At 36.1% G+C, this 13,824-nt stretch overlaps 1 protein-coding gene across 1 annotated transcript; it reads right to left on the bottom strand.

Moving 5' to 3' along the window:
* Window positions 1-210: 210 nt before the first annotated feature.
* On the bottom strand, window positions 211-12,955 carry LOC141336182 (uncharacterized). Its single transcript, XM_073841758.1, has 5 exons — window positions 12,895-12,955; window positions 12,571-12,612; window positions 12,286-12,465; window positions 11,868-12,182; window positions 211-284 (listed from the first exon to the last, which is right to left on the bottom strand). Exons 1-5 carry the CDS (start codon window positions 12,953-12,955, stop codon window positions 211-213), a joined length of 672 nt encoding a protein of 223 aa, XP_073697859.1.
* Window positions 12,956-13,824: the final 869 nt, after the last annotated feature.

Here is a 13,824-nt window from a genome sequence, read left to right as displayed (position 1 = left end):
TGCTCTATAGCTGTCTGGTTCAGCTCAGCCACCAAATCTGACCTCAGAAGACTACGTCTGATAGTCTGGATGAATCATTGGTACGACCCTCCCTATTCTCCAAGAACTGTACTCATCCAGAGTAAGCAAAAGGGCTGGCAAAATCACTCTAGACCTCTCACATCCAGCATCCCTCACATCCCTCTTTGAGCTGTTACCATCTGGTTGACTCTACAGACCACCGAGCACCAGAATAGCCAGACACAGGAACCGTTTCTTCCCACAGGCAAACCATTTTATGAACACTTGACAATAATTGTGAAACACAACGATATTAATACACTTATACATGTATTTATCTAACACACAAACTTGGTTTGCAATTTGAATGTGCACATAATATACGTGTACATATAATTGTCAGTTTGTTTATGTTATTCCATATTTACTGTTTTGTCCTGTCGCTGTCATTTTGTTGCACTGTGGAAGACTTTGTCATGAAAACAAATTCCAAGGAAATGTAAACATATCTGGAAATAAGGCTCATTCTAATTCTGATTCAAAAGAAGGTTGTTTTGCTGTTATTTTTTAAGGTATACCTATATAAAAAAAAAAAGACTTTTTGCCGTTTTGGATGTTGTTTTGACATCGCAGCCTCTTCATCTTTAATCCGGTGTTTGACAGCAAATTCTGATTTAGTCTTAGTCATAGTCTTTTGACTAAAATGCCATTTAGTTTTAGTTATCTGAATTGTTTTAGTCTAGTTTAGGAGATCTTCATGAGATTTAGTTGGCTAAAATCTAACGAGGGTATTTACATTGTAATGCATTTATTATACATTTCTCTAAAATTAACAAACTCATTGTATACAGTTAAATATTAAGTTTCATCATGACAGTGTAGTGTTATTACATTTAATATTTAGCTCAAAGGGAATCAAATATGATTCAACAGGGAATTTGAACAGTGTCGCTGTTTTACGGCTGTTCAGAGTCGGCGCGCGATTCATGGGACGAGCCGAACAACGTTACTCTGCAATGGATATTACTATCCAGAATATAGTAAAAACACTATATATTAGCACAGTAGCAAAATTGACAGTTTAAGACATTAACTTGTAAGCACAAAACACAAGATACTTATCTTTTCTAATAAGAACACAATTTTATTGGATAAACCTAAAACATACAAACTAGTCTAACACATAAACACACATTCACACAGGTTGTAGAAAGAGAGAGTGAAGAAAGAATGAGTTAAAAAGGAATGAGAATATGAAGTCCCAAGTTTATGGCAATATGTGCAATTGCCTAGACCTGAACAACCATCAATCACTTAATTAACCCTCGTATTGAGTCTCTCAATGAGGTTATTAAACTTTATATCAAATGCACCAGTTCAGCTAGAATCCGGAGGTTGTACTTGCGTTGCCTTTGTGTTGAGGGAATTCCTTTCGTCACGTCGTTCCAGAAAGGGGTTTCCCGAGGTTGCTGATTGATTGGAAGTTCAGTGGTCGTCAGATGGGAAATCTTGGGCGTTGGCTGCTGATGCGGAGTTGTGCGCTGGTTAAGTTTCAGGTCGGCACAGACGTTTGGGCCACGGCTTGCGGCAAAACTTAACCAGAACACGAAACTCTCAACGGAAAGAAATAAAAGAAGTACAGTAAAAGATGGAAGTGTAACGATCTCCTCATGTTTCCTTTAGAGGAGCAGCTGACATGCAGGCCAGGGAGCGTTCAACGAACGCTAACAGTGTCGAAACGCGGCGGCACAAAGAAGGGCGAAGAGTAAGAGAGCAAGAGCGAGATTTGAGGGTGTCCTGAGTATTTAAACTCAGCTTTTGGACATATCCCAAATGGTGTCTTGACCAATTAAAACAATGTCTTAAGTCGGGGTACTGCTGAATTCTCCTCCCAAACTATAAATCACAATGTTATCTTATCAGTCCCGTGGTCCCAATTTTCCCGCTCTTTGCAGAGTCAAATTCGGATGTGATTTCTATAACAAGACTACAATACATTTTACAAAGAACTGAATTATAGGAACATTTCAAGAATGCAATTTCAAGTTCAGGCATACCAAACACCAATATAAACCATTAAGCTTTTCAATAGTTATCAAAAAGGACACTCACAGCGAGTGATTAAAACATAATAGACAAATGCGTGGGTTACATAAGTGGTAGAAAGTTATGCATAGAAATGATGAGTTGCTCATAAGTCATTTTAGCACCATTTAGGTGTATATGTAAATGAAAAGGCAGTTTTTGTGCCATACTGTGAACGTAAGGAATTTCAGTCTCTGTCCTGAGTGGGGAAGCCAACCAATTAAAATCTCTAATGATTTTCCTCGTATGATGCTCATGATGTGAATCTCTTTGACCATTAATCTTGGTTACTTGCCCAAAATCTTCTTCCTTAGGATTATCAACAAGTGTCCTTGTGTGTTAATGTTGCAAGTTGTTCTAAGGGTGTACTCACACTTGGCAGTTTGAACCGTGCCCGAGTGCGTTTGACCACCAAAGCGCGGTTCGTTTGACTAGTGTGAGTGCTCCGAACCGTGCCCAGGCGCGGCTCGTTTAGCCGGCCCTGGCCCGCTTGGAAGAGGTGGGCCAGAGCACGGTTCAGTTGGACTCGGGCGCGGTTCGCATGCAGTGTGAGCGCTAACCGTGCTGGAGCACGGAACAGGACGCGTGATGTCGCTTTTTTGCGAGATAATCAGCGTTTTTATTGTTCATAATCAAAGCTGTGAAGTCCTTGCTGCACTTTAGCTGGTACCTTGCAAACCTCCTCATACAAGCAGCACGATTGCGCGAAAAGTTTCGTGCCACAAACGCGATAGACATGTTTAACAATAGGCTGTGGACCACCACGGAACAAATGACTCAAAACTACTATCCACAAAGTAAAAAAGCGATGGACTAAATTGCGTTCAGCGCGCGCGCCACTCTTCCTGTTATCCTGAAACCGTCAAACCATAATGACGTAAGCGTGCTCCGGCACGAATGCTGAAACCCTATGTGAGTGCAGGCCAGAGGGGGAGTGGGGAGGGGGACAATCATACTCGGGCCCGGTTCATGGCAACCGTGCCTAGTGTGAGTACACCCTAAGCTTCTATAGTTAGTTGGTTGCTTCAAGCTGGCTGGCAACATGGAATCAAACGTCAGATTTTGACGGGGCCTCTTGTGGAATTTGGGTCTTTAGAAGTGTTTCAGATCTTCTAATCAAATTGCCTGAATTGTCTGATTCGCGCCCAGACGCCACAATAGACACATATTTATTATATTATAATTAAATATGATTTATAGTATAATTAAATGAAACCACTTCTCATAAAGAAACAAGAACATAGTCTTATTTTCAATGCAATACCAATGGTTATATATGCTAATTATGCAGTCTTCATAACTTGTTTCTTCATTCTTTTAAACAGACATATTTATTTACAGTATATAAATACATTTAGACATCTGTATTAACAGTCTGTATTAGGGCTACTAAAGTGATTCAGTCAAGGTCTGTGATTGACTTTCTCTCTTTCTTTTGCTGCTTGATTAACAGTAATGCCACAGACAACAGCAACTAAATTAAGCTGCTGTCCCTTTAAAAACGGATGTGCGGTTGCAAAGTATTGGGCATGATATATGCCCAATGTTCTCCCAACTGTTTACATTCACCTAAGACATAACCGAGTACGTTTACGTGAATGCCTCTCAAAAATGACAATTCAGCACCATTTTGTATATATCTCCATTCATGCAACTCGAGAGAGTAGGCTATAAGTAGGCGAACTTAACCTATAAACGAGGAACACTCTTAAAAATAAAGGTGCTTTAAAGGGTTCTTCACAGAACCATCTCTTACCTTTTTATAATCTGATGAACCTTCTTTTCGCCACTTTTGTGAAACAGAAAGTTTCTTCAGATGTTGAAGGTTCTTTATAGACCCATTTAGACAAAAAAGGTTCTTCTATGGCATCATGAAGCACCTTTATTTTTAAGAGTGTAAGCGGCCACTTAGGGCCCGGGAAATCAGGGGGGCCCTTCTGATATTGCATAAACATATTAGCAGTGTTTAACAATGCAGCCCATCACTGACATATCTGTTAATTCCTCGAACGCAATGACCAGAAGTGTCTAAGTTAGAATCCACTGCTCAAGAATCTTCTCTAACAAAGTGTAGATGTGATGTAAATAAGACATTATACGAAACTGTATAATAAGAAAACCTTGTGAGATCAAAAGTTAAAGTGAGTGTCTTTTAGTGATTCTAGGCTGTATATCACCGTCTGACTATATCTGAACACATATGTATAAATGCACAAATCGAATGACTGGAGATTTTGGCTTAATGATAGATTGCATTTTTGCTTTTTTTTTTTTTTTTCTCTCTGCAAACCCTACCATATGCCTTTAGAACACTTGGAATATGGAATATGGAATATTGGCCTTCAGGTGTCTTAAGACCAGGACTCTTACCAAACCTGTGAAGTTTGAGGCAGATCGGACATTTTATGGCTGAGTTATAACATCTTCTATGCCCATGACGAAACAACAAACTTTGTCAGGCCGCCACGGACACGCCCTTTAATGAAAACTCAAGATCTTCACAATTTAACATCTCTAAGGCCTCTAGATCAGACTGACCAAATATAATGTTGATTTCATTAAATCTCTAGGAGGACTTTTCTATAAACCTAAACCCCTGCAAGGACTTCAGATAATGCCAACTGTGAACCAATATGCTACATTTTCCCTTTACTCTGATGATGATGATTAGAACATGATTCATGATGATAACAAAATATTATTATTGCTTGCATTACGTCCACCATTTCTGCCTAAATGTCATCGTTACCTATCTGTACAATTTGTGTGTGGATATTGCTTTGCTGGTGACTCCTGTTATAAGACATCACTCTTAACCGCTACATAACTAAGAATCAATTAGGAAAACAGTGCCCAGTTGGCACATGCATTCACAGTAACCCTCAGCCAGTTTGGATTTAAAGTTTACAGAATTGAAAGGGTTAAACTTTAAAATCAACACACAGACACATAAACACAATATATAAAATTTTGCCATCCAGTTTCATTTGTTAACATTAACTATATGAGTTATAACAATAATTAAACAGCATTTATTAATGTTAATTAATATTAAGCTAAAAAAGTATTCATATTTTGTTTAAAGGTAAATTAGTATCTTTTCACATTAGTTTATGTACTGTGAATTAACATGAACATGAACACAGTTCATGTGGGTGTACACTGTACAGTAATACACAAAGTGCTCTATAAACGCTTCATTCTTTCAAAATATCTTTAAAAATCAAGTTGAGTATTGTAATGGGGCGATATATATATAACTCATCTTAAAATGGTAAAATTTTCAGATGTTTTGAACAGCGACAAACAGCAAAGTTTGTTTTGTTGTCACAGTTTGTCTTGAAATTGTTAGTTTTTTTATTGAATATAAAATTTAAATCATGAATTTAAATGTCTATCAATGACTATAAATCGCTCATGCTAAAAAAAATTATTTTTCTTCATCTTTTGCTATGTGACTGAATAGGACAAGTTCATGGTACAGTTCAGTAAAAAATAAATAAAAAACAACAACTGCAAAATACAAACAATGAAAGACGTGACCATTTATATTTTCTCAAAATATCACACTCTCAAAGATCAGACATATTTATGTAATTACACTACATATATGTGCATTCCTTCCTCAAAGATGGTCTGCAGCATGGGTCACAGCTCTCTCACCCTCTCTCCCTCTCTCCCCTCCCCCCTGTACTGAGCTTCACTCACTCTGACTGAACACACACACACACATAGAGACATTCAGCCTGAGTGACAGCAGGTTTCTGATTTCTTTTTTTAATTTTCTTTAATTCATTGAAGCTTGTATAAAATTTATATTAACACCACTTGCTCAGAATGATTAGATCTCTGTGTGAAAAAAGTTGTAAAGAGTTTGGATGCTGCACTTTAAAGATATAAAAATAAATACGGTTATGTTTTTTACTACATCTTTAAAAAATCACCACGTCAACACCGTTCAAGATATCCCAAATCCGCTCGCAATTTAGCATCTTCAGAATCTTCTCTTCATGTTAAAAAAGTTTGGTGTGAACAGCTTGTTGTCCTTAGAAGGAGTGTGAATTTGTTTACAGCCTGATGTTTTCCAAAAATCCACATTCAAATCAAAATAGCCGGCTTCCTGTTGGTCTTAGCTAATGAGTTTAATTTAGAAAGTTGTCCAGATTGATGAGAACAATATATGTACAGAGTTTGGTGACTGTAGGAAAAATTGACCCCCCAACTTTTGTCAAAAGATGGCGCTATAGAGTGCCTGCTCCACGCCCATTTATGACCTTTCACCAGTGTCTAACTATCATTAATATTGATGTGTGTGTTGAGTTTCATGAAATTCTAAGCATGTTATCTGCCTCGAAAAGACAGGAATGTAATTTTAAAGTTTGACACATTGCCATGGCAACAGCATTTGATTTATCATCGACCCCTTTACATATTCTCATCGTGTTTTGACATTATTCTGATGAAGTTTGAAATAAATCGAGTAAAATTAAGAGGCTGATTTCAAAGCATTTTGAAAATGACACTTCCTTCTGCCAGTTGGTGGCGCTACAACTTTGACTCATAATAGTCACGTTTATGTAATCGGCATCATACAACGAACAAAATGGTGAAGTTTCATCAGAATCAGGCAATGTGTGCAACAGTTATTAGACACTTCCTGTTTCTCATTTCTCGCCATAACTTTGTCAACCTTGTCACGGCCAAACCGTTCGAGATATCAAAAATCCCCTCGCAATTTAGCGTCCCCAATGTCTTGAGATCATGCTGACCGAGTTTAGTGACAATCCTATGGAAATCCTGGTGGGAGTACGTTAAATTCCAGAGCATGCACTTTTTAAACAGCCCTAAATATCTCACTTCCTGTTGGGTGGAGCCTATGACATAGAGTTTCATATCAATACGTGCAAGTATGTGTGCGCAGTACATCAAGTTTTCAAACTGTATTCCAGGGGGCGCTGTAGAGGCCCTGAACCACGCCCGGGTCCCAGCCTCTGTGGCGTCCGGACGACGGCAGATTCCGACATGTGTGCAAATTTTCAAGAGTTTTTGAGTATGTTAAGGCCCCCATAAGTGCCCGGAAGGTTGAAAAAAAATACAAAAAAAAAAAAAAAAAAAAAAATCCTTAGGAAAACAAGAGGGCCTTCGCCCATTCTGGGCTCGGGCCCTAATAATAATCCTTAGAAGAACACTAGGGCCTTCGCCCTTTTGCGCTCGGGCCCTAATAATAATAAGGTAGCTTAATATGGTTTTAGAACAGCATCTGGTTGACTAATCACTGGTTGTGAAGGGATAAATAAACTATGAACTATGAGAGTGATTGAGCAAAATAAGAGTTAGGTATAAAAGAGCACATAGTTATTGTGTTGGGGTGCCTTATACCTGGAATTTGCTTAGGGTGTGTTTAGGAGGCGCTGCTTCGGTGTTTACACTCAGAAAACTGGACCGAAGTGAGTCGTGAAATTTATCCATGTCCGCTCTTCTCTTTCTCCGTTCTGAATGAATCTCCTCATAAAACATCCCTCCCTATATCATTGTCATCTTGTTTTTATTCGTTGACGAAAATGTCAATAGATTTTCATCATAGATTTTGTCATTCCAAATGAGATTTCATTTCATTATAATCTCGTTTTTGTCTGTGAAAAAATGTTGACGAAAATTATGATTTTTGTTCAACAAAATGAACACTGCTATATCGTTACTGTAAAACTTGTAATATCTTTTTTTTTTTTAAATCTTCAATTGTTGCATATACATCAAACCCCATTGCACACTGTTTCCAAGAAACATGTCATTAAATCCGAAAAAACGTAGCAAAATATTGCGCACCAGTTAAAGCCTGAACCTGCCCCTGAGCTCTCCTGCCTCCTTTGGTAAAAAATAAATAAATAAATAAATAAATAGCCAATCACTATTGAGTGTTCACTTTAAAATACGTTTATTTAAGTGTGCTATTAGTATACTTCTTTCAAAATAAAATAGCAAAGTATACTTTCAGTTTTTATGTTCTTCTCAGAAATGCGTTATATACTTCTCAGAAATATACTTAAAATGACATTTAAGTATACTTGACTTATTCTTTAAAAAAAGTCCAAGTTACTTGTGCTCTGAGAATCTGTGTTTTGATTGTTATACACTAGGGGTGCTGTTACACATCCTCTGAACAGAATTTTCAAAACAAAAGTGAAGAAGAAACCGAAACAACAGATGCTTCCACTTGTAATCTAACACAATCGTCAGACATAAAACAGCATCAAAACCATAGATATGGAAAACTGTGTAATGTTATGGAATAAAATGCCCACCCATGAAGAGGTAATAATGACTGTCAAGCTTTGGGCTGTTGATCAACTCCATCTATGTTTAGGGTTTAGTACAAACTGAAAACAGATGTAAACTAGTTGTGTACTCAAAGTTTACTACTGTTTTACTTAAAAGTATACTTTTATATACTAAGGCCAATTTATTCCCAACCCAGCTGTAATGCCACGCCAGCAGAGGGAGCCCTCACCCATGCACTGACTGTTCCTGTTCCCTCTGCTGCTTCATGGCTAACTTCGTGTTTGGTGGCCATTTAAGGAGGCCTACACCAAACAGGCCCCGCGAAGTACTGTTTTGCTGTGCGGACTCTACTAAGCATTTTCTCTCGTCTCATTGCCTTGTTTTTTCCACCGTTTTGTTTCATGTCATAGTTTTGCCTTGTGTTTAGTTCTGTTTCTCTTTAATTTTGCTTACTTTCATAGCCCTGTTTATTTGTTACTTTTGGACTGCTCACTTGGATTTTTGACCTTCTGCCTGTTTAATTGGATTCTTCTTTTGTCTTGCCTATGTGTTACTGTTTGTTTGGATATCGACCCTGCCTGTCTTGACTACGCTGTGTTTATCAAAGCTCGCACCTGGATCTTACACGCTTCCCTGAGTCCTGTTACACCAGCCAACATTTATATGTGGGCCCCATATGGGTTATACCTGGACAGCATGGGTTCTATGTGGGCTAAATAATTTTACACATAAAATACTAAATTAATCTTTATTTGTGTTCTGAAAATAAATTCATTTCTTATGGAAATTGGAGTGTCATGAGATTGATTGCAAATAACACTGAATTTTAATTTTTGGGTGAATTAAGTTTAACTGTAAACTGTCGATTTGTATGTTTTGTTGGATCAGTTACATAAGACCAGTGGGTGATAGTATGGCTGCTGGTTTATTAAAATGTTATTGTTGATGCCAGGCCCCATATGAGATTCATATATGTTATATCAGATGGGGCCCATATGGAACCCATGGACAAACCCACGTAGGACCCATATTTACAGACAAATGATAGAATGTTGGTTGGGAAGGAGTATTGAAATGGTACACTTAAAATATAATAATAATAATAATAATAATAATAATAATAATAATAATAATAATAATAATAATAATAAGCAGGGATCCCCAGACCAATACAATTAGAATACCTCCTCTATTTTAAATCCCACAATGCTCTTTACATTATATATATTACGTTTGGCCGAGATACATCTATTTAAAAATCAAAAAAAAAAAAAAATTAAAATAAATAATAATAAAAAATAAATAAATAAATAAATAAATACTGAGAAAATCACCTTTAAAGTTGTCCAAATGAAGTTCTTAGCAATGCATATTACTAATCAAAAATTCCATTTTAATATATTTACAGTAGGAATTTTACAAAAAAAACAAACTTCATGGAACATGATCTTTACTAAATTTCATAATGATTTTTGGCATAAAAGATAAAACAATTATCTTGAGCCATAAAATGTATTTTCGGCTATTGCTACAAATATACAAATATTAATGTATATTTAATATTATATATATATTATATATATAAGAAAATACTATCATAAGTTAAAATAAAAATACCAGGATTATATATATATATAATCCTGGTATTTTTATTTTAACTTATGATAGTATTTTCTTATATATATATATATATATATGTTATGTTAATGTCATGTGTTGTTGTTATTCTGTTTTAGATGTTTTAAACTGTATGACATTGCTTTGTTTTTGCCTTGTATTTGCAAAGGTGATAGAAGTAATTTGAAACATTTAAGGTAAATAATGTACAAACATGTATTTTCACTTTTGCACCTTAGTGATGGCGTTGTACCTTTTGTTTCTGAGATCATACGTTTATATTCAGCTCTTTTGTTTTAATGGCAAAGAAAAGACAATATTGATTGCCATTAAAGAGAAAGTAATGTACCTAAACATGAGAGCGTAATATATATGCTCATTTTAGAAAAACATTTTAGATTCTACGTAAGGGCTTTCCCATTTATACTCTGCATTTGCTTTTAATGTTAAACTTAAAATATTAATATTCTGAATATTTTACAGTTGTTTTATAACTGTATCCCAAATGGGGGCAAGGTTTAATGAATTTAAGTGGGTTCAGTGTAATAAAACATGTTAGAAATGTGGTTTCAGCACCATATATAAAAACAATAAAGGCATAATCAAAAAAAAAAAGTTTTGTGCATTATAGGGAATACTACTATAAATAAGTTACAGTTAATTTGATATCTGTTGATTGAATTGTGTTGTTGTTTAATAGATTTATATCATTGTATACATTCAAAGTTGTGTAAAATTATTACAAACCACATAAATGGCTTATTCCAAAAGCAGCGCTATGTGCGATAACAGGGATTTTTTTTTCCTGAACATTTTAGTATTGGTTTTAGAGTATAATGTCATGTCAAAATGTCAGTTAAAATGTTTAATTAATTCAGATGGTTAATTTAAATATCACTTTCTATTATTGAAAATAAGCCTTGTGTGTCAGTATTTTGTCCTGTCTTGTTCTGTTTTCCTAGTGTTTTTCCCCCTCTGTTTCCAGTTCCATTGGTTTAGTCATGCCCATATTTGTATTTCCCCCTCGTCATCCTGTTATCTCCTTTGTATCTACGCCTTGTTTTCTGTGTATTTAGTCTGTGTCTGATCACACCCCGGTGTCCGTCGTTAATGTTACTATTGTTTCATGTGCTCCTTCTTGCTCCCGGTTTTTGTTTGTTTGTACTCATTTGCAGTGTTTTATTTAATAAACTTCTTTATATTCATCTACTCCGGTTATCCTGCTCCTTCTCCACTCCTCAACCCAGCCAGACTGTGACATTGTGCAACGAATAGGTCATATATTTCTGATTTAGTTTGGGTTCAAAACATATGCGCAAAGAGTTTCATTGGTTTGAATCCAAATGTCTACTGAATGTCAAACGTTTTACTGTACAAATAGCATTGAAATAGCAAGTTTCTGTTACAAATAGCATTCAAGTGAGGGGTAATAAAATGCATGTTTAGTGCTGATAATGTTTGTTGATGTTTTACTTTATTTACCAATATTACCAATATTTCACAATATTTCTTAATGTAATGATTTATACACCAATATGACTCTGTCTCTCTCTCTCTCTCTTATCCGAAAAATACATTCAATATGTCAACACTCACAGCCACATTAAGTTTAGCCCGAATCACCGCTGCTGTAGAATATGGCCATTATATTTTACCTTTGATCACATTGCATAATAAAATATTTTACATTTCTTCATTATTTACAGCGGCTCTTGTTGGACTGATAAACTTACAGTTCATGAGTTTGCAGCAGTGCTTTGAGTTTCTCTTCTGTCAGACTGAAAGAAGCTTTAGTGCCTTAGTTTGTTCTCCTTCAGCGATATTAATAGACCTTAGTGTTACTGACATTAAAAGAAACAAAAACTGATTGATGACATTTTCCTCACCTGAAATCTTGACAGTAAATGTGGCTTTGGTCTTGACTTGATTTCCTTGAGTAACATTGCATCTCCACTCTCTGTTGTCATCTTCATTCAGGAGTGTTGTAGTCAGATTGCTGATACAGTGTCCTGGAGCTGATATCTGATATCTGGAGTCTGATATCGTCAGTTTAACACCAGCCTGATTCACCCAGAACACCTCAATTCCCTCAGAATGACCCGAATCATCACAAGAGACTCCAGTATATAATGAATACAACTGACAGGAGAGAGACACAGAGCTGCCTGGACTGATCTCAGTCTGTGAGGATGATGAAGAGACTGAAACACAAAATAACACACAAATCACACACTTTTCAATCAGCATGAGAGTTTAAATGAAGAATTTGCTCTTTTTAAACTGAAAATATAATTGAAAAATTACCATGAAGAACATGCAGATAAACATATGTATCATTTCCATGTTTCTGGTCTCTATTCACACCCGTCCATTGTTGGCAGGAGTATAATCCATAATCTTCTTTTGTGACGTTCTTGATGTTCAGAGAGCAGTCAGACCCCAGACTCAGTCTCTCATCTCTCTCTGTGTCATTCTTCTTTATCCCTAAACATATCAGTTCAACTGTTGCTGAATGTCTGTTATTATAGTTCCATGTAGTTGATTTGCAGCCATGAAGAGCATTATTACAGGGCAGATGGACATTTTCACCAGAACTGATGAACACATGAGCATCATCCACTCCACTGCTACCTGAAACACAAGAACATTTGAATGATAATTATTTATACATTAATTATTATATATAGCGAGAAAGACAGCGGGAGAGCAGTTTGAATCACTAACACACTCTTAATATGAAGATAATTCAGCATCTGATGTTTGAGTGTGAAACTGTCTAGTTTTAGTTCATTCAGGAATAATCCAGAATGGTCTGTATATAACACAAAAATAATCTAAACATATTCAAATGAACTCTTTCCCAGACGAACTGATGATCTGAATGTCTTATTGAAAAAGTACAGCTGTGTTTACCTGTGAGAAGTGAAGAGAGGAAGATGAGTCCCAGCAGACACAGATGACACTTATCAGACATTTTCTCTTTCTGTCAGTCTTCCTCTTCATTATATGCTCACAACTCTGTCTTTAAATACTAGCAGCTCTTCCTGTGTTTAACTTCCTCTGATCTGATTGGCTGAGTGTTTAAATGCTGTTAGTGACAGAATGTCCGTCATAATGGAGAAGTGAGAGAACTGAGATCAGCTCAGGCAGTTTTAAGCTGCATTTGTTCTCTAAACGCCTCGATCGGTTAAATCTTCCCTCGAGAGCTGAGCGTGGGCTGTTACCGGTGTTGGGTTGAACTCTGTTTCTTCTATATTTGCTATGAACTGACTAACCATAAACACTAACCAGAAAAAAGCAGCTGTGAAACATGTTCTTCAGTGTGAAAACTGCATGTTGCTGCTAAAACCACATTTGCTCTAAAACCAATCTATAGGCAGTTATTTGCATTACCTTTAGTTCAACTTCTTTCTTTTAGCAGCTTCCTACAAATAAATTAATTAAAATATTACTGATAAAACTGGTTTGTTACTGAAAAGTTATTTACGTGATAAATGGTTTTTCCAAATATCTGACCAATGACTTCGGAGGAGTTCAAAAAAGTAGGCTTTCAGATATATTTCAAAATGGTGGACAGCAAGTTTGACTATGGCATTATTGATATTGTTATTAGTTCGATTCAAAGAAGGAAGTCATTGATAACATTAACAAATGTAATGGCCTGATGCCAAAATGATTTTATCCCTGCAATAAAAAAAAAATATTTGTGCAAAGATGTATTGTAGATGTAAGATGTCTAAACTGCATACATGTATGTATTTTGTACAATTACAGAAGCACCAGAATTACTAAACACAGTTATATAACACACACTCATCTGTAAGTGCAAAATGCTTAAAATCA

The sequence above is a fragment of the Garra rufa genome, chromosome 1 (genome assembly GCF_049309525.1).
Source record: "Garra rufa chromosome 1, GarRuf1.0, whole genome shotgun sequence".
NCBI lineage: Eukaryota > Metazoa > Chordata > Actinopteri > Cypriniformes > Cyprinidae > Garra > Garra rufa.
The sequence above is the reverse complement of the archived record's forward strand: the minus strand, read 5'-3'. Positions and strand labels throughout refer to the sequence as shown.

What these genes read in the sequence shown, in the direction of transcription:
- LOC141336182 (XM_073841758.1), bottom strand. Translation starts at nt 12,955, where the DNA reads ATGTCTGATAAGTGTCATCTGTGTCTGCTGGGACTCATCTTCCTCTCT. An exon ending in CCTCTCTTCACTTCTCACAG is followed by an intron (nt 12,613 to 12,894) that starts GTAAACACAGCT and finishes CTTGTGTTTCAG; the next exon opens with GTAGCAGTGGAGTGGATGAT. An exon ending in TTATCTGCATGTTCTTCATG is followed by an intron (nt 12,183 to 12,285) that starts GTAATTTTTCAA and finishes TTTGTGTTTCAG; the next exon opens with TCTCTTCATCATCCTCACAG.